The sequence below is a fragment of the Oryctolagus cuniculus genome, chromosome 1 (genome assembly GCF_051225735.1).
Source record: "Oryctolagus cuniculus isolate XC-2025 breed Fujian yellow rabbit chromosome 1, ASM5122573v1, whole genome shotgun sequence".
NCBI lineage: Eukaryota > Metazoa > Chordata > Mammalia > Lagomorpha > Leporidae > Oryctolagus > Oryctolagus cuniculus.
The window spans coordinates 39,834,387-39,854,959 of NC_142867.1; the positions used below are offsets into that span (position 1 = coordinate 39,834,387).

The 20,573-nt window shown below is 35.0% G+C and overlaps 2 protein-coding genes across 6 annotated transcripts in view; one reads left to right on the forward strand and one right to left on the reverse strand.

Annotated features, from left to right (window-relative positions):
- The window catches only part of ANO3 (anoctamin 3), a 419,821-nt gene that overhangs the window by 76,011 nt on the left and 323,237 nt on the right, over window positions 1-20,573 (reverse strand). For all 4 annotated transcript variants that reach the window (XM_051825159.3, XM_070072327.2, XM_089310426.1 and 1 more), the window contains one exon: window positions 14,782-14,842. In XM_051825159.3, the coding sequence (XP_051681119.3) occupies window positions 14,782-14,842 (61 nt within the window). The remainder of the gene's footprint in view (window positions 1-14,781; window positions 14,843-20,573) is intronic.
- MUC15 (mucin 15, cell surface associated) lies at window positions 2,793-16,572 on the forward strand. 2 transcript variants are annotated; one of them, XM_008268996.5, is made up of 4 exons: window positions 2,793-3,013; window positions 9,319-10,049; window positions 11,289-11,438; window positions 13,385-16,572. In XM_008268996.5, exons 2-4 carry the CDS (start codon window positions 9,356-9,358, stop codon window positions 13,549-13,551), a joined length of 1,011 nt encoding a protein of 336 aa, XP_008267218.3. In that variant the 5' UTR covers window positions 2,793-3,013; window positions 9,319-9,355; the 3' UTR covers window positions 13,552-16,572. The 2 variants fall into 2 exon arrangements, with proteins under 2 accessions (XP_008267218.3, XP_017201099.3); XM_017345610.4 differs by having other exon boundaries at window positions 11,289-11,521; window positions 13,385-13,712.

A 20,573-nucleotide genomic window follows, 5' to 3' on the forward strand; every position in this document is an offset into this window, starting at 1 on the left:
TCTTCTATCCACTGGTTCACTCTCTAAATGGCCACAATGGCCTAGGTTTGGCCAGGCCAAAGCCAGGAGCTTCTTCAGGGTCTCCCGTGTCAGTGCAGGAGCTAACATACTTGGGCTATCTTCTACAGCATTCCCAGGTGCCTTAGCAGGGAGCTGGATTGGAATTGGAGTAGCCAGGACTCAAATCTGTGCCCATATAGGGTGCCAGCACTGCAGGACTAGGCTTAACCCTCTACTGCACAGCACAGGCCCCACCTGCTATGTCACAACCTCTATTTAGCAAAGTGTATTATCCTAGAATGGCCTTGGCCCCAAAATAGAGCATTTAGCCTTTCCATGAGGATTTGTTAAGCAAAGATCATATGATAGTATATATTACAACAGGAAAAACATAAATTTTTATTTTAAACAATGAGAAGCATTTTTGAGAAGGATATCTGTATTTTCTGAAAGAAATTAAAGACTACTATCCCCAAACAAAATTTCCATCTATCGTATTTCCTTGTTGTTGAAGCTCTCACACATATAACCTTTGTGTGATTTATTTTACTGCTAATAATATATTCCTCCATGGCTTAAAGTGCCTAAATCCCTATAAGGAGACAAAGTGTGCATTTAGTGTATAGTCTTTCCAAACTCATAACCTGCTATCAATGATTTTGATGAATGTAGACAAATTTTCTCTGTGTGCCATTAACAACAGACATCTGATGCTACTGTGTTTGTACAAAAAGATTTATACTGAATCCAGAATGATGGTTTGATCTTATTTGAAGTGTGGTCCCGAGCTGCATTCAGTGTTGTTTAAGAAACATCAGTGACAATAATGTGTCTTCATATTAACACCTCTTTTAGTGGTTCCACCATTTCAGACAAAGAAGAGGTGTTGCTTCTTCTCAGTATGTACTGTTAGACTTAATGAGGTAAAGCAATGGCTAATACCAGATGACAGGCACCATAGTAGATAAGTTAAAAACAAATGAACATACATGTATTGCACAATGGGTCCTCTCAACTGGCTTGACTGATGAAATTGTAAGGCAACTGTCCCTTATTCTCCAGATCTGCTAGAGAAACAATGTCTACAATGAGAGCAGTCTTAGAATCTGCTAGATAACTGAGAACTGTATCTCAATGAGATGTTTGGCAAGAAATTAACTCCAATTCATATGACTTAACAATGATCTTTAATTAGAACTAAATGAGCGAAGTAACAACTGAGGCATTACATTTATGCATAATTTTCATTTGATGACTTTATTTCTAGATGTGCTCATGACAGTGAGGGTGAATAGTTTCTCTGTAAGATCAGTTCCACTCAGGTGGTTATGGCTGTTAAAGAGGGTAATGATGAAAAGGATTCTAAACCCAAAGCTAGGTCTTTAGGTAAGAGGACCACAGGAGAATATCTTTGATCTCAGAGCAGTGAAAGCAGAGCATTGTAGCAACAGTGCCTTCAATGTTCCTGCCTAGTACAAGCCATAATTACTATAGCCATGTCAGAAAGAGGTAATGAAATGCCACATGTATGTGGGGAAATGCCTAGGAATTCAGTACAGCCAATTCTGTCAATTATGTTCAGTTCTCTAAGTGGAGACATAAGATATTTTTTTTCAGTTTGTTCATTTTCCTGGTAACTGATAATCAATTCGTTTCTATTAAGGCACTGTTCAGTAACCAATTGTCTGTAAATTTAACTGGTTTTTATTCAAACCACTGCAGGTACAGTTTAAATAGTCTTTAGGATAGATTTTTTTAGGAGTTGGTTTAATTTCAAATCAAACTCTGAAAGGGCCTTTGGCCTTCAGAAAAAGTTAAAACTATAGAATTACCTTGTTTTTCCCTGGGGCAAATTAACTGGGCAGATTCTTTGCATTCATTTGAAGCTTACCAGTGCTTGCATTTTAGCTAAAGTTTCGTTTTCTCTCCCAGCATTTGGAAACCTATCCCCTTGCACAATAGAAACCAAGTATGAACGCCAGGTCTACTGAGCTGAACAGACCTTGGCGCCAGTCCCCAAATTTTGGTGTGCAGAATATCCCAGTTTCACTTTTACCCCTTTCTTAAGTCGTGAAAGGAAGTGAAGGAAGTATGCCAGGTTGTTATTCAACTCTGGTATTTAATCACGCATTACCTGTGCACTTTTGAAACCCTCCAGATTCTAAATTGAGAATAAAAGCACAGAGAACACAGGATGGAAACTAGTTAATCAAAAGGCTCCCAGGATCACTCAGTATCACATGGCCATTCTCAGACAGGCCAAAATTTCTCCCTAGTCAGCAAGAAACCCTATTTCAGTCCCTGAACTTATTCCTAACATAATGTTTCATAACTGTCTCCAGAATCGTTCACTTTTGCTCAAAATGACTTTCAGTAAATCCAACTAACTGCACAGAAGACAAGGCCCTCACTACTGACCCTACTACATTTTCCCCAGGTTCTGAGTAGGAAAAGAGAGAAACCTACTGTGGGGAAGAAATAGTTGTCAAGGAGTTAAGAGAACAACATGGATCTGGCATAGAGCAACAGGTGCAGGGCATGACTCATTTTGATTTCCTCACTTACAAAGGGGAACCCAGCATGCGCCAGAAATTCCTGATACCCCAGAGAATTAGTTACCAAAGACTTTGTCCTTTTTTTCTCCACTTAGGACAAGAAATGGGTGTCCCTTGTTTTGTCAGCATTAATGAGAAAAAGCTTCCCTAAGAGTCAAAGCAACCAACCTATGAAAGCAGGAGGGCTGGACTTTTTTTTTTTTCTTGTTAAAGGCCTGAATGAGGTGATATCCTACTGCTTACAGCTGAGGAGCAGGTCGGTCAGGTTCTTGGGTGCTGTGTTACACAAGCAAGATATAGCCAGCCCCACCTAATTTTGTTTCTTTGGCACCCTCCTGCTCAGTGAAACACTGCCATACTTAACCTATCTGTTTTCTTTGATGCATGGAAGACTCATTCCAGCCAGGACAACTGTGGTATTTCAGTTCACGGTTTATAAACACCTCCTAGACTTGAAGGTAAGTTTGTGTTTGTGCGGGGTTACTTAGCGCTCTTTTTCTTCTGCTTTCTCTCCGTCTCTTCCTCTCTCCCTCTCTCTCCCTCTCTTCCTCTCTCTCCTCTCTCTCCTCTCTCACCTCTCCTCCTCTCTCTTTCTGTCTATTCCTCTAACTGATCAAAGTGGCCTCAAGTTTTGACAGAACAGTCTAGCAGGTCACCACAGAGACTTCTGTAAAGATGGGCAGTTGTTTTATTAAGCAATTACCTTTCAAATGAGCATTTGCAGGCTTGGAAATGTGAAGACTTACTGCCAAATTTTCTAGATGATGAAACCTGCACAAGACTTAAATAAAAGCTCTCTTAGAATTTACATCACTATTGAATACAATTTCTTATTCCAGAACTTAGAAAATGTTTTGAAATAGGTAAAATTGAAACAGCTGAATCATGTAAATTGAGTAATTATATTTAAATTATGCACTTGAGCTTAAAGATTTTTGCTTTAAGTATTAAGATGTGCTTATTTTTGGAAAAAGTATACTTTCATACAATTAAAAGTTTCTGTGTATCTTTTACAAAAACTTTAGTTGGCAAAATGTACATGATTCTTTTATTTAGCAATAAGTGCACAAGCCTAGCACTCATTGGAAATTTAAAAAGCTAAGTCTGTTAATATAGCAGGCATCTAATGCAATGAGATGTGGATAAGGTTTCTTAAAAATTAATTTGTTTGTGGCTATGTAAGGCTCCTTTTATTAAAGCGATGCTGATTTTTCCATGTAAACATTTTCTATTTCATCTGGGGGTGCTATCCTCACAGACCATGAAATAGGATAGAAGGCTGAAAACCCCATGACTGGGAATTCGGATTCAGAATATTTCTATCAGAGATCCATACTTTTTCCTAAGCTTGACCCTTATCTACTTAATTACATAAATACTGCAGTGTATTATCCCAAATTCCCAAAATAGCATGTAGTGTGACACTATATATTTTTCCTAGACTTATGCATATCCAAGTCTTTCAATTAGAACAATATTCACAAGCTTTTAACTTTGTTTTTCCCTGAAGGAAGCCATACTCTTTTCTTCTCCTTGTTTTTAAAAATTCAAAAAAAGTGAAATAGGCCTAAGGCCTCCAGGTACAATTCAACTTTCTTGTTCCTCAGTTTCCTAAACTCTCTTAGAAAGAGGAATTTGTGGAAGCGTAACTGCTTATGTCCTCATTTGCTGTGGCTCTTTCCTTAAGGGAGAGCAAAATATTGCCCAAAACTGGAAAGGCCACTTGGTAATGCTCAAATTCTGCCTGGGATACTGGCTCATGGCAGGACGCGCTTCTATGAAACAGACAAATCCATCTGTCTTAATTTGTAGCCCAGTATCTGGAATAACAAATGCTCAAAGTAATTGAGAGAAAAGGGGGCATAATTTTTACTCCTTAACTGTTTCACTATAGAAACATGTTGTTGTGTCTTGTCCTCAGTGTACCTGAACCAAGGCTCTTATTTAAAATTTCTGATTTTGATTGACTTTAGTATGACTTTCAGTTCTTTTCCCTTGTGTGAATGATTACTTGACACAAACCAGGCACCTCTTTTTTCTCAAAGCTTAGTATATAATGCATAGGACTCAGTTACAACAGGGAAGCTGGGAAGAATAATGACTTTATGCCTTTAAGAGGGAGCAAAATTATGCACAAAAAGTATATTGGAATCCCTTAATGGCCAGAGCATCCCCCCTCATCATCTTCTGAAGTCCTTCACACAAAAGTAGAAACATGAAACCAGCTTTCAGTGCTAACACTAGAGAAAGGAGGAGAGAGTAGTGTTCATTCTCCTACAGAGAAATTATCTAAAAACAGTGAAACTTGCTTACTTGGTTTGAAAATCTATTTGAAAAGTTGTAAAATACTAGCAATAACAAAAATGTTTCAATATACAGCAAAGTTTACAATCTACATTTATGGTAGCACTGAGTACTTGGAAAGCCTCTTTTCTTCCTTCCCCCTTTATGGTAATTATATCCCTAGAAATTCTTCACGTTTGTGATATTCTTATCTCTATTCCTCTGCTGCACCTTCTGAAACTTTTTAGAGATTACACCTAAAAAATTTCTACCACCCAGGTGCAAGAGAGGCAAAGGCAAGGAGGAAAAGTGATGTTGCTGGGATCTCATGACTTTTTCTCCCTCTACACTTTTCATTTGTTTTTCATCCCACTCTGCCTCCAGTGCACCTGGCTGACAGATGAACTTGGTTCACTCACACATGGCATTAGTAAGCCAGCATAACTTCAGTTTTATAAAACAAGTTTACAATAATTTAGGTATTTGAGCTTTAGAGACAGGGAAGAGGCTGAACGAAAAACGTAAAGAGAAAAAATACAGATTGCATGCATTGCCCTCTGCACCACTGCCGTTAGCTTTCTATTTTTTTTAAGTTTATAACATGCTTTGTTCCAATCAATATGGGGTCAGATTTAACTCAAATCACTTGGTTCATGCTCCAGCAGGGGTTAGGACTTGAATAACTGAGGGCTTCCATTCCTGGCTGCTTCTACCCCTTTAAAATGAAAGGTAAGTAGGTAAATGGTATCACCTGGCTATCTTAGACGCGGGGGAGCAGAAGCACAGCTATCCCCCGCTGTAATGTCAGAACACGAATAAATGAATTTAATCAAAAGCTGTATCTGCAGCCACCTTAATTTTGAAATAAAATGTAAATCGTATTCACAACATAATGTCTGATCACTCTCTTTGCTTTCTCTCCTTTTCCCAGAAAATAACTTATAAGCAGTAACAGAATGCTTGGCTCATTTTAGCTGTTGATACGCAAGGCTTTCAAGTTACAATCAAAAGCTAGATGGAGGAATGAGAGATCCCCTTTGTGGTTCAATGTTACAGGCAGGGTGAAACAGGAACAACAGAACTCACTTTGTTGACTCATGATATGTGGATTCTCATTACGGGAAGTGATGGAAAACTCAATGCCACGTTCCTCATGTAACACTATAAGAAAAGTAGAAGAACAGCTAAGGACTTTTTTCCCCTCTTGTGACTTGTTTATTAGAAAGAGAAAATAAGTAAATGCCTACGTAAAGGGAAAGAAAGCTAAATTGCATAATATCGTGAAAAAAGAGGAATAAGTGCAATTCATGAATCAGATCCTAGCCATTTAGATAAGAAAAATATCTGTAATATTTGTTATGAATTTTGTGGAAATCACAAGAGAAAGACATTTCTGAAAAGGTACATATTATTTTTTAATTAACCTGATTTTTACTTTAAATGTGCTAGGTGAGGCATCCATATAATGAAATGTCAGTGAATTATGTAAGCCCTGGGCATAACTATGCAATGTTAATGTGTAAATGACATGGGGAAAATGTGCATCTAGAAATCACAGAGACAGGTGTAGAAATTTTTAAAAGTTAGGGTAAAAGTGTATTTAGGGCATTTGAGAGAGCCTATATTTCCATTTTTTAAAAAATGAGACTATAAGCCTCTCTGGTTAAAACAATTAAATTTGGAGAGGCTGTGCTAAAAAAAATAACGGTGGGAAGAAGTTCTAAAAAGTAGCTGAGTGCCAAATTCTAACTCCTTTGCAACTTCTGTTACAAGATGAATGCACTTGGCCCTCAGCATCCACAGATCCAGCCAACAGATTGAAAAACTGGGTCTGTGCTGAACATGTACAGATTTTTTTCTTGTTATGACTCACTAAACAACGTAGTATGACAATATCTACCTGACATATACCAATATTTACCCAGTGTTTCTTTTTATGAGATTTTGTAAAATATCTGGAGATGATTTAAAATATATGAAAGCTTTCAATAGGTTAAATGTAAATAATCTGCCATTTTATACAAGACTTGAGAATCTGTACATTTTGGCATCTGCAGGGGTCCTGGAACTAATCCCCCAAGGAAATCAAAGGATAACTGAACTCACTAGCTTTAACTCAGTCATGCCAGTGTTTGAATTATAACCTTATCTCTCCATCCCAAATTGCATGTCCTTGAACTCATTATTTATATGTGACATATATATATGTATAAAATGCTCTATCGAAAAAGATTACAAATCTCTTCTCATTGTTTGATAACTTTTAGTGAGAATTACATGGAAAATGCGGAAAACATCTGATTAATGATGAACAATATACTTACAATGATGTTCATAACTTTTAGGACTTAAAATAATTTTCTTGGCTATCACAGAAAAGTGAATGAAATGTAAATAAGCTAAGTGATCAAAAATATCTGTGCAGCCACTACCAGGTCATGTATCACCAATGCCCAAGAAGCCCCCTCAACCCCATCAGTCAATACTGCATTCTTCCTTTCCACACATAAGCAATTCTCCCAACCTCAACTTCTAACACTTTAGGTCTGTTTTTTTTTTTTTTTTTTTTTTAGTGTTTCTGAACTCTGAGTGCAGAATCACATAATATGTTTGGATTTTAAGCTCTGTGTTATGTTCATAATGGTCGCCCATGTTGCTGCAGGTGTCTCTAGGTGGTTAATATTCACCCCGAATGCTTCACAACTTACTGTGCAGCCTGTCGTAATGGGCATTAAGGACGGAGACTTACAAATAATGCCACAGCATGTGGGTGCTAAACTCGGGGCATAGAAGATACTCTATCACTAACACCTTGGGAATCCACAGATGTGGAACCCTTACTGAAAGCTTGTGAAGGAAACCACTATCAGGATGTATTAAATATAGATTTACTCTGTACATCTATGTAAGAAATCATTAAACAAAAGTAGGATGGATGATACTTACAACCCAGATAACTAGTAGACGTGCTTAGAGGCTCTTTATACCATAATAAATAAGAAGGTTAAAATGATTTGTGAAAATTTGAGCAGTAGCTCTTGAGAAATAGCAGGCAATACACTGACCTAAACAATGGCAACTGCAACTTCTTGCTCAGTCTTCTTGGTGGCTATTCGTGAACAATCAGATACAGTTCAGAACGGTAAATTTTCAATATGCATTGCTTAAGCAGGAAGAACCTAACTTTTTTTATAGTGAATTTTCAGTGAGAGTGCTTTAAATTTTAACACTGAATTATGTTGGAGTGAGTAGACTTGGACTTGAATGCTGCCTTTCCAATCACTAGCTTCCCTTATTAGCTACTCTGAGCCTCAGTTTCTTCATCTGCAAAATGGATACAGTTCAGGCAATTCATTTTTTCTCAAGAGATCATTGTGAGGGTCAAGTGAGATGACATTCTCAACTGTGTCTCCTGCAAGACACAAGAGATTTTGTTATATATGAATACTAAGAAATACAGGTTAATATCAATTAAGTTCTTGCTTTGGGAAGGGAACTACCTAAATCATTTCATTTGGTCTTCAGAACAACACTGTGAAGTCAGTTTGATTATTGTAATGATGATGAAGCAACTGATCATGATCATCATATTTTACAGCTTATTTGTGACACAAGCCAGAATTTTTGAATAAATTTCAATCTAAAATTTTTCCCCACATTGTCTTCTTTATTAATGGTGACACTTCTACACTTTTGAGGTAGGATGGTGTATCTAAACTCAGGTTAGAACCATGGTTTCATTCCCCAACTCTCCTTATGTAACCTTGTGAATTTTTCCATATGTAAACCCAACCATATTCTTTAGTTACCAAATAAGGAAGTAAAATTAAATATCCCCAAGTATAAAACAATTCCTATTGTCCCTACTTTGAGAATAAATTGGAATACCATTTTGAAGTGAAAAGTACTGTCAAAAAATAACTTAAACTTAAGAACCAATAAATTAATTACATATTTAGTATATAAACAGTAATTTCATTTTCATATTAAACATTCCTAACTACATATTCATAATAAGGAATTAGTTTCCTTAAATAATTTGAAAATACCAACAAGTTCTCCATTGAAAATATTTAAAACATTTTACTTAGTAGTCCTTATTTACTTTTACACACACACACACACACACACACATGCCCTCACACACAGAGACTTCAAAAGTTCATGAAAAAATTAGACAAATGGTATGTTTTCCATGAATTTTTGAAGTCCTGTAATCACATGTATATGTGTGTGTCTGACTTGACAAAGTTTTTGCATGGAATTTCTCTGGAAAGAAGGGAAAAATAGTTTTATATACAAAGTAGAACTTAACAGAAATAGTAGAAATACATAAACCCCCTCCATACTTTTTGAAATAAGAATATAATATTATCACTTCAACATTATGTCTCTAGATTGTTATCACTTTAAAAATGTGGATACACTTTAAAAAAATCAGACTATCTCATTCAAAATTCAAATTGTTATTTTCTTTCAGATTCTTCTTAATAAAACCAATACCAAATAAGGCTACAATGTTGACCTTAGGCAAAATTATTTTGATTTCAAGCTTGTATATTTCACTACCATTTTGGAGTCATGCGAAACCAAATTTAGAAATACCTGTAGCACGAAGCATTGCAGAAGCTTTGAAAACGATGGAAAATCAATCCATTTCTTTGGCAAGTGACACTAACTTAAATTCAAATACAGAAAATAGAAACAACTCCAATCTGAAGGCAAGTATTTCACCTTTTTTAAATACATCAGACAAAATCCATGAAATAACAGATTCCTCCAGTAACTTGGCAATAAACAACATTACTGAGAGTCCAAGACCCACACCGACGCCTTCCACAAGCTCTCCCTTGATTCATGGCATTGTCTCCAGATTGCCTTGGAACTCGACTATAGCAGACGAACATTTTTTGCCAGTCTCAGCACATCCAAACACTACAAGTGTTGTATCATCAGAAAAACTCCCTTGGTCTTTGGACAATGATACCCTGAAAACTCCTGGCAACAATTCCACTACAGTGAGCATCCTGCCTCCAGCACCAACTACAAAGTCTGTGACTCCCTTGACCACGGAATCAACTGAATGGCTTACCACAAGTAGTGACAGCTTTGCAGGGTTTACCCCCTACCATGAAGAAACAACCTTACAGCCCACGGTAAAATTCACCAATAATTCGAAAATTGTTCCAAATACTTCAGACCCCCAAAAAGGTAAATATAAATGAATTTACTTTTCCTTTTGTGTGAAAAATGATTCTCAAAGTACGTTATCTAGAATAAGTCTAAAGAAGGTACAATGCTGGAAAAATGAGAATGCAGTAGTACAGATGTTCTTACTTTTAGAGGATAACCATTGTATTCAGAGAAAATAATGAAATGGTTTTAGGGCTGAATTGAGTACATATTAATCATTACTATATGTGAGTAAAGGTAGATAATGGGACAACTTAGGTGAAGAAAAGATGAAGACTAATTGAAACAAATATATGGTTTTAGATACTGAATAACAAGAATAATTCAATCTTAATTCCCAGAGTTTCACATGCTTATTAGGAATCCTGTGGTTCACTCCCCAAAAAGCAGCCAGGACTAGGCTAGACTGGATGAAACCAGGAGCCAGGAACTTCATCCTGGTCTCCCACATGGGTGGCTGTTACACAAGAACTTAGGCCATCTGCTGCTGCCTTCCCAGGCACATCAGCAGGAAACTAGATCAGAAATTGAGCAGCCAGGACTAGAACCAGCATTCTGATATGGGATGCCAGTGTATAAGCTGCTTAGCCCAATGCTATTATACAAGTTAATAAGCTTTTTGAAGAACCTTCATATTCAAACATCCCAAAAAATTTTTAAGTTTAAGGAGTGTTCAGTAGCTTGTTGATGATGTAGTGAAATTTTTGATTCCTTTAAAGTCAGATCTACACAACTGTCCTTGCTATGCAAGCTATTGTAAACAACTTAATCTATTTTTCCTGTATCAGAATATATTGATTTTTGCTTGGAATTTTGTGTGATTATTTTCTATTAACCTTTTGTACTAACTCTACTCTTGAATTATTTATGTAAATACACTTGAAGTTCAATTGTTCCTCAGAGATTCAGTTTATGAAAAACTGAATGAATACAACACTTAACACTGAAATTAGATCTTAATGGAGTATATACATAGCATTTCAGTACTACTGATGTTACAAAGTAATCAGACAGTAATAAAATTAAGACTTAGAAGGGTTTCAATGCTATTAATTCAGACATATGATTTTATCAAGCAGTGTATTTTGCCAATATACCCAAATACTCAATACTTTATAATACACAAAAACACACTTACCATTTTAAAATTGATAAAAACTGCTAAATATTCTTTGGTATATAACAATTAACATATTTCTATTTTTTAAATACTTTCCATTTCTCATCTGTACTTTTTACTTATTTTTTGTCTTCTAGAAAATAGAAATACAGGAGTAGTGTTTGGGGCAATTTTAGGTGCTATTCTGGGTGCCTCATTGCTTAGTCTTGTTGGCTACTTATTATGTGGAAAAAGGAAAACGGATTCATTTTCCCATCGACGACTCTATGATGACAGAAATGAACCAGGTAAAAAGCACTTTCAGAACTTTTACCTGGTCACATGGTTTTAATGAAATGAGGATGTACTTCATTGCCTAGAAGGGATTCAGGTAAACAGACTAAAGCATTTATTCCAATCTACCTTCTGTTTCTAAAATAACAAAACCAAAATAGTTAAGAACCTGTGAATGATGTTTAAATGTCATTTAAATGATCTATTGCTCATTGCATCAAAATAGGTTTAAAAAAAGTGGTTCAAGAACCTACAATGTGTGTACAAAGTTGAAAGACACCAAATGAAATTAATAAAAGAAAAAAGGCAAGTTTGATCATCAAATGACTGCAAATCTGTTCTTTGTTAGATCTCTTAGTGGCTGTAATTTGAACAGAATTTTTTTCTAATTTGGAGCTTTCCATACACAAATAATAGTCTTCTATTGGCCAGCTTACTCTCTAAAACAGAGTTTAGATACGTTTGGAAAGTTGCATATTTGCAATCATCAAATTGTAACACTTTAATTTGGAAGTTTATCATTTACATGTTGGAAAAGGCCAAAAATAATATATATGAATGGGAAACACTTATGCTAAAAAAAAAAAGCAGCACGTTTGATCTTTAGTAATAAAATGTAGATTAAAATAGAACTGAAATCGCTTAACCTGCTTAACTGATTTTACTATCTTTAGGAGTTAAAAATATTCCGCTTTTTGATTTGAACAAAGAATTCTACTACCATAACAAGTAATTAAATGTCCCGATGGGTTTCACTGATGATGTCTTAATTAGTTGTGAGAAATTTATATTATAGCTTATGTATTACTCATATTCAGAAACAAATCCATTAACAATTAAATTAAATTCTATTTATAGGTTCCTAGCAATACATTTATTACATAAAGTGACATTCTTCAAAATTAAAACATGACATTTCTAACAACAGTAGTATCCAAGCATTTTCTTTACTCCAATATCCTAGCTTAATATATCATTTCATGTAAAACTCTTACCAAATTGATACACCATAGCTGTTGTGATTGAGGCATAATAGAATAACTCAATCACATCACCTGTTTTATCCTTTTAAGACAGTTTTAAAACACCTTATTCCTGGGTGGCCCAGTTTGCAAACACGGCTACAGGAACAAGAAGGTACACATATAATGATAAATGTATATGTAGATTATTAATATAATTAGTAATTAGTTATGCTCATAATGCTTTAAGATACCTAGTGTATGCGCAGTTTTTCTTTGAAAATAAATTCAAAACGATTAAAAGGATTATAAATTATTTGTTGAAAAGGAAAGAAAGAAAAACTATAACATTAATCAGGAAACTTCAGGTCTGTGGTAAATTGAATATCAAAAGGAAATAAAAAATAGTTGTCTTCCTTCTCTACCTTAAATGATATGACCTAGATGATAATGGCATTGATTTTTTAAGGACTTATTTTTTCAAACTTATTTTATCCCATAAGTTAAAAGTTCTAAACATGTTGAAGAGCTCTGAAATCACAAGATGCAGCAGTCAATACGACATATGTCAATGCTTCTTTATACATTACTGATGCTTTGCAAGGATCTTTTCTTTAGTTCCTTTGTTTTGCATCTACCAAGAGTGAAATTTTGGGAGTCAAACTATTCTCCGAGTTTTAGAAACAGAGATATTTTGAAAAAATATGTAAAAAATCATCATAAATGTTGTACCAATTTACTCATCTAGAACAAGCCTGTGATTATAGAGTGGATTAAAAAAGAAAGGAAAGGAGTAGGAGGATTAATGGAGTAGGGAATGAAGGAAGTATTGTTATCTTCTTAGAATTGTACCTATGTAGTAGATGAGATTTTTTCTCTTTATATTAATGAAAATTTAAAAAAGAACATTTCCCATAAATTGGTAATATAATGAGATACCTGAGTGTGCATCTTTCAGGCTGTCACTGGAAAATAATTTTACTTTCTTACTTTTTCAGTTTTGAGATTAGACAATGCACCTGAACCTTATGATGTGAGTTTTGGGAATTCTAGTTACTACAATTCAACTGTGAATGATTCCTCTGTGCCAGAAGGCAGAGAAAATGCACGGGATGGCATTCCTATGGACGACATACCTCCACTTCGTACCTCAGTATCAAACTAAGAGGAAATTGACTACAGACAGCAATCACCAACTACACCCAGGCATTTTAGCAAACTCATATTCTAAGAAAATCTGCAAGATCAATGCCTTGTGGATTATGCATGAAGAATTAAGAAGCATGAAACTTGTAGCAGAAACACAGGCAGTTTTCCTTTCTTACAGTTTTTGGCTGTAAATCATCTTTCACATAACCTTAATTTGTATTTTGGTCCATTTATTTTCCTTAACAAGAAATGGTATAGAATCAGGTAAAAGGAAAAGATTTCACTAAGTTAGTAGTTCCTGATAATTTAGCTATAAAAACCCTTCATCAGAAATAAGGAACAAAAATTTGGATAAACACCAATGGAGTTGACATTTCCCTATTTCACCCTCAGTCCTAGTGCTATAATTCAGTTTTCTTGAAGGAAAACTGGAAGGGTGAATTTGTTTTTAAATTTTCACTTGTTAGAAAGAAAATGTGCTACTGTGTTTCTAGCCTGAGAAATGAAGGCAATATGAATGAGAGGCTTATGTTCTATTACGTGTGTTCTCATGCATCAGCACGTACATGGACAGGCCTTGAGTTGCCAAGTTGACAATGAACACGTTCAACAAGATTTGGTACAGAAGCTCAACTCAACCAGAAAAGTAATAGCTTTTCTCAGAGTTTTCAAAAGTTGGAGAATTCCAACTTGCTGAATATACTTTAGACTTAATTGGGTAACAAGAAATCATTGAGGAGCATGAGGAAAATAGCCAAATAATACACACATTCGTAATGTATACAGTTGTAACTTGTGGAAATAGGAATAGGATTTATCCTATATTAGACATTATTGCTCAATCATATATGGAAAAATTCTGCATCTCTCCATGTATGAAGCATAACATAAGTGAATGAAAATATTAAGCAAAATTTTCCTAATCATCACTTTCATAAGTGTATAATATTTATATAAGAGATAAGAAGTCTAATTTAGATTCTAATATGTTTCAGTTAAAATTTAAAACCTTCATTTGAGGAGATATATATTCCTAAGTGTAGTTTTTAGGGATTAAAAGCTAATTCCGTAGTTACATTTCCAAAGAAGCAGTGAATGTTTGAAAAGAGTTCAGGTGCCAGCCTATATAGGTTATTTTTGAACTGATACATGGGGCTGAGGGGGAGAAAGAAAGAGAGAGAGAGAGAGAAACATAGCAGCAGCCTCAGAAAATGAGGGCTAGAAAATAATGAAAGAATATACTTACCCCATATTGCCATAAAAATAGCAAAGAAGACTGTCCCTCCATTATCAAACAAATAAGTCACCTTAATGGAAAACAAATAAAAATGTTAGTCCTAGTATTGGTTATAATAATCTAGTTAATATTCTTTTCACTTAGGAACTATTATTTTTTCCCAAATTGAATCACATTGCTTTAAACTCTGCAAATATGAGATCCTTTTATGGGTCCTGCAGCTTTTTTATATGATTTTCTCATGAGAGTTGAAATGGTCAGTTTCCCTCTTTTCTCTAACCTTCCAGATTCCCTTTTTCCCTCACCTTCATTTCTGCTAGAAGTATTTTTATACCTTAAGAAAGTATTTGTGGGCCACAGACAGTCAAACTGCAATACTATCTGTAAGTAATTAGCATTTCAGGAAAAGCCAATGAGTTGCATTTCTGGTTAGTTGGAACTTCCAGGGACAGAGAAGTTGCAAAGATCAGAATTCTGCCAGTGAGCCAGTACTTCCAATGGAAAGCTATCTCAGTGCTAATCCTATATTCTCGTGTTCTTCACAATGTGCCATGAGTCCAGTAGTGACTTCGAGATGTGATGAATCTCATCTTAAATTGTTTTAAGAAGCTTCATAAATCACCAGATGTATATGATACAGTCCAAGTATTTTTGATCAGATATTATCTGATGTTTGATAAAGAATAAGTACATTTATTTAATATTATTGAATATAATTTTCAAAGAATTGATTTTAATGAATTCAAATTTAATAAAATTGCTTTTTTGCTTCTTTTCATTTACACAATGCCCTTACTGTATTTATAAGTTAGTGAGAGATTAAACTATTATAACCAAGGTAATACATGATTGCTTGGCTCCAAATACCACGGAAACTACAGTAGTTCCCTGTCATCTATATGGGATATATTCTAAGACACCTAGTGGAGTTCTGAAACTACAAATAGTACTCAGTCATGTAAATGCAATATTTCTTTCCCATACACATTCATATCTATGATAATGTTAATTTACAGATTAGCATGATAAGAAGTGAACAACAGCTAATAATAAAGTAATTGTAACAATTTACTGTAACAAAAAAATGTGGTCTCAATCTCAAACTCTTGTACCGTAGTCACCATTCTTCTTGTGATGATATGCCAGTAGACAATGAATATGTGATGAGACTAAGTGAGGTGAATGACATAGCGCTAGGGTCCTATCTCAGGGTTACCTGAACAAAGTCCTGAGATAATGCAACCATAGGTTTGATAACTATAAGGGTTACTACATGGCCAATTGGCAGGTAGCATATATAGCACAGTTATCCTGGACAAAGGGACACCCCAGGTGAGATTGAGGTGGACTGTGGGAGATTTTACCACACTATTCAGAATGGTGTGCAGTTTAATCCTATTGAATTCTTTCTGAAATTTCTTAACATTTTTAGACTGCAGTTGATTGCAGGTGACATAAATCATAAAAATGAAAATGTAAGTTGGGAGGGACTATTCTGTAGGGAAATAGAGATAATATCCTTACAGGAGGGTGAGGTCAGTTACGGGCTAAAGAACTTTATAATAGGGGATGTTAGAGTAGCATCCTTGCTGTGTCTAAAGTTTAGATGGTGCTCAATGGGAACTTAAAACAACACAGATGTATACTTTAAATGTAACACTGCAATAAAACACTGCATAAATAGTATGAAAGACAAGTAAACTTAGCTTGTATTTTCTGTAGTATTACTGAAAAATCACGAAAAGATGATTACCCTTGAATGTTTGTCGACAGGTTAAAAATATTCTATATGGATGGCTCTAAAATTCTGTGACTATTTTCTTGGGATTTCTAAAGATATTACAAAAACTGATTTTCAGAACAATCATCAGCATGCATTATATTTCAGAGAGTGAAGAACCATAAAGATCTTCTACAGAGCTTACATAATTATATTCAACAGGGAATCTTTTTGGTTTCCAAAGGCATCCCACAGAGATACCTGAGGATGCTGAGCAGCAGAACAGCTGTGTCTTTTTCTTGATTAACAGATCTGGTTGAGGAAACGGCCCCAAAGAATGATGGGAAAGGGGCTGGTGCTGTGGCACAGCATATTAATGATCTGGCCTGAAGCACCTGCATCCCATATGGGTGCTGGTTCTAGTCCTGGCTGCTCCTCTTCTGATCCAGCTCTCTGCTATGGCCTGGGAAAGCAGTAGAAGATGGCCCACATCCTTGGGTCCCTGTACCAAGGTGGGAGACCTGGAAGAGGCTCCTGGCTCCTGGCTCCCAGCTTTGGATCAGCGCAACTCTGGCCATTGCGGCCATTTGGGGAGTGAACCAGTGGATGGTTCTCTTCCTCTCTCTATAACTCCGTCTTTCAAATAAATAAAATCTTTAAAAAAAAGAATGCTAGGACAGACTTTCTGCATGGAGACTTACTGGGCATGTGGAAATAATGTCTGCCTTGTTCTAGATGCAGCCATGCCTTGGGAAAAGTGGCACACAGAATGGCATACATGGCCAAAGTTATGTTGCTTAGAAATGATTCATCGTTTTATCCATGATTCTCCATTAAAAGGATTTCCAGTATTTTTTTTCTCTTGTTTGGTTCACCATCAACTCTTTCAGGCATTTTAAAAAATGAATATATTTAAATATTAACTTTTTAGAGGTTCATCAATCTGATACAGTAAGTATGTCAGGGAACTTCAAAAAGTTCATGGAAAAGGAAATTAAAAGATCCATTCATTTTGATGAAAATTTTTTTCTGAAATCCATGCATATCAGGGGTCTTCCAAAAGGTTATGGAAGGGTCTTATGAAAAAAGAATACATGTATTTCAAAATAGTTTTCACCAAAATAAGTCATATTTTAATTGTTTTCCCATGAAATTTTTGAAGTCTTCTCATACATATCACATTTATATAATGTGAGGTCACATATGTATTATAGGAAATACAGCTGTAGGTGGAATATTTTAGAATTTATCCTAAGAAGGGGTGTAACCATTTAAAATCACTGTGTTAGATCTATCAAGCTATTAACATTTGAAATGTTTATGGTATGAGAGATCATGGAAACAAGATGAACAATTAGAAACCATGGATTATAACTTGAGGTGCTAAGGGCTTCATTTATGGTGCTTATGTAAGAACTGCTGAAAGGTAATGAGAGAAAAAGAAGAGTTAAGAATACTAGAGATGACTCAAGGTTAGCTCTTGGGTGACTGACAGAACAAAGTGGGAACTGGCCTTCTGTCCATTAAGAACACTTGCTATATTGGAGAAAACTGCAGATGAATAAAGTATCCCAAATAGCACATCATATTTTTCTAAAGGGAAACAAATTTTTTCTACCTAAAAATTAATATATTAACCATGACTTATTTTATTACAAAACAACTTGTATGAATGGGGAACCTATAAACAAGTATTTTATTTAGCAATGTTGATGTAAATACAAGTAATATATGGAGTGGTAAGAAAAACGAGCCTCAAACAAAGTTGTTTAAACAAAAATTCTCATTGTTTTGATATCTGAGTTCTCTTAGTGAACTGTGGTTATTAATCAATACATGTGGGTATCTTTTAAGGAGACACATTTGTTATTAGGTCAGAGTTTAATGTCTTTCACCTCTACTGTAGCTGCTGGATTTTTCTCTGAAATTATTTGACAGGTTTAGAATACGTTAGGCTCTAGAAACCACCACCATATTCCAGTAAAGTTTGTTAACACTAAAAACAACAGGACATCTTTGGGGCAGATTCATTCCCGGAGGCCAGCCTAACACTACTCAGGGTCGGAATGTAGGCTAGAGTTCACCTCTCTCCCTGTTTTTCCTCAGGCCTTAACTCTTGGGCAGGACAAAATTTTTGTAATTCTTTTTGTTCTCTGGTTCATTCCCCAACATGTCTTTAAATATCGTGGTCCTAGGAATCAGAATCAGCCGAAGAGCTCCTTGGCATGGGGATTTCTAGGCTTCACCCCTAACCAGCTGATTCTGATTTCCAGGATATGGGAGCCAGGAATCTGTTTTTTAACGGATGCTCTCTGTGATGATGATGGCTAGTCGTGTACAGATCCGCCCATGAATGTCCTTAAAGATATATCCTCTCTCCTGATTCTCTTATGGCCTCAATATTAGTGTCTTGTAAGTCTCATATTAGATTTCGGTAAATTTTGTTAACATGTGAATACAATCCTAGAATAATTATTATGAATAAGACCAACTTTAAGGAATAAGTCATCTTTAGAATTATTTGGAAAAAAATTAGGACCATCTATCTAATTATTTCATCTTAAATGAAGAATCCAAGCATCCAAGCATCCTGGGTTTTAATATAACAGTGTTAATGCTTTTAAGTAAATGTTCAAAGATCACTAAATTACTTTAAAAATTGCAATTTTTTTCATTTAAAAATTTTTAAATAATAAAAATGGAAAGTTACCATAGAAAATGTTCTATACTTAAAAATTTTTACCATACTGTGGGACCAATTTTCCTGACATTAAAAAAGGAACATATATACACATACTTTTTGATAAAATATGTCTTACTATTTATCACAAGTAGTGATGATTTCCTTAAGAAATTGAAACAACAAGTTACTAAGTAGTGTGGATAGATGATTCTTAACTGATTGACTTGTTTGGTTAAAATCTATCATCTTATTACTATTATCAAGTAACATATACATTTAAGTTTATAAACTGATATAAAAAGGGGAACATTTATTTCCAGCCAAGGAAAGAAGAGTAACTCTGATCTTTAAAGAATAAAACAAGTGGTTACATTTTATCTTAGCCAGAGGAACAGCATAAGAAGTATTAATCCTGGTAAGTTTTATTTCTTGTATTCCTGTAAGGCAAAATTATTCTCTGTAAGCTTATTTTTGTCTTTCCTTGTAAGTTATTAAGTGCATGTATGACTACTTCTAAGTCATATCTGTCCTGTTATACTCCTCCATTGAGAAAAGTGGAGCTTATCTACGGATGACAGAAAAGAAAATACACCCTACCTTTAGTGTGTCTTTGGACAGTGTCCTCAGTTCATTACCCTACCATATTTAGGTGTTCCTTCTCTTTAATGTTCAAATAATGCCAATGTATTTTATTAGATTTGACCAATAAAAGCTAGAACTAAAATATATTTGAAATTTTTGGTGTCGTTGACCATTAGCTGTCTTTGAAATGAATGGAGTAGAACAGGGACATGTTTCATATGTCCAATAATTCCAATAAAATTGATTTTGCAAAGAATAATGAGAAAATACCATCCCTAAACAAAAAATACACACATTTCTGAGTCTCATTTTGTGGAACATTTGAAAGAATTCAAAACTACACAGATTTTTTGAAACTAAAGCATAAACAAAACTGTTGTTGCATGCTATTTATTCATGATAAATAATATTGAAGCTAACTTTATTAAGTCTGGTCTTACAGAAAAATACTGTGTAGCTTTTGATTTTATACCCAGACCTGTCAAAATTAATTATGCAGAGACCCCCACTTCTCCTTCATTATTCACACTGCATTAGGTAGAGTACTCAGAATGATCTTGCTTATTTTGTAAAGAATAATTAGCTCTAGATGGAGCACTGTACCAATCTCGCCTCAAATATCTCTAAAGCAAGACCAAAGGATCACATTATTTTCATGTAACTAAACCACAGTGAGACATCTTTAGGTATCTACTAGAACAGTCACAATTTTGAGATAGGCTATACTGCGATTTAGTGAATATATGGAAAACCAAAACTCTCATACACCAATGGTGGGCATGTAAAATGCAATAAACACTTTGAAAAAAGTTCTGT

Excerpts from the sequence above, each read along its gene's own strand:
- MUC15 (XM_008268996.5), top strand. The coding sequence starts at position 9,356 with ATGTTGACCTTAGGCAAAATTATTTTGATTTCAAGCTTGTATATTTCA. Across the intron at positions 10,050-11,288 it reads TACTTCAGACCCCCAAAAAG|AAAATAGAAATACAGGAGTA; the intron begins GTAAATATAAAT and ends TTTGTCTTCTAG. Across the intron at positions 11,439-13,384 it reads TGATGACAGAAATGAACCAG|TTTTGAGATTAGACAATGCA; the intron begins GTAAAAAGCACT and ends TTACTTTTTCAG.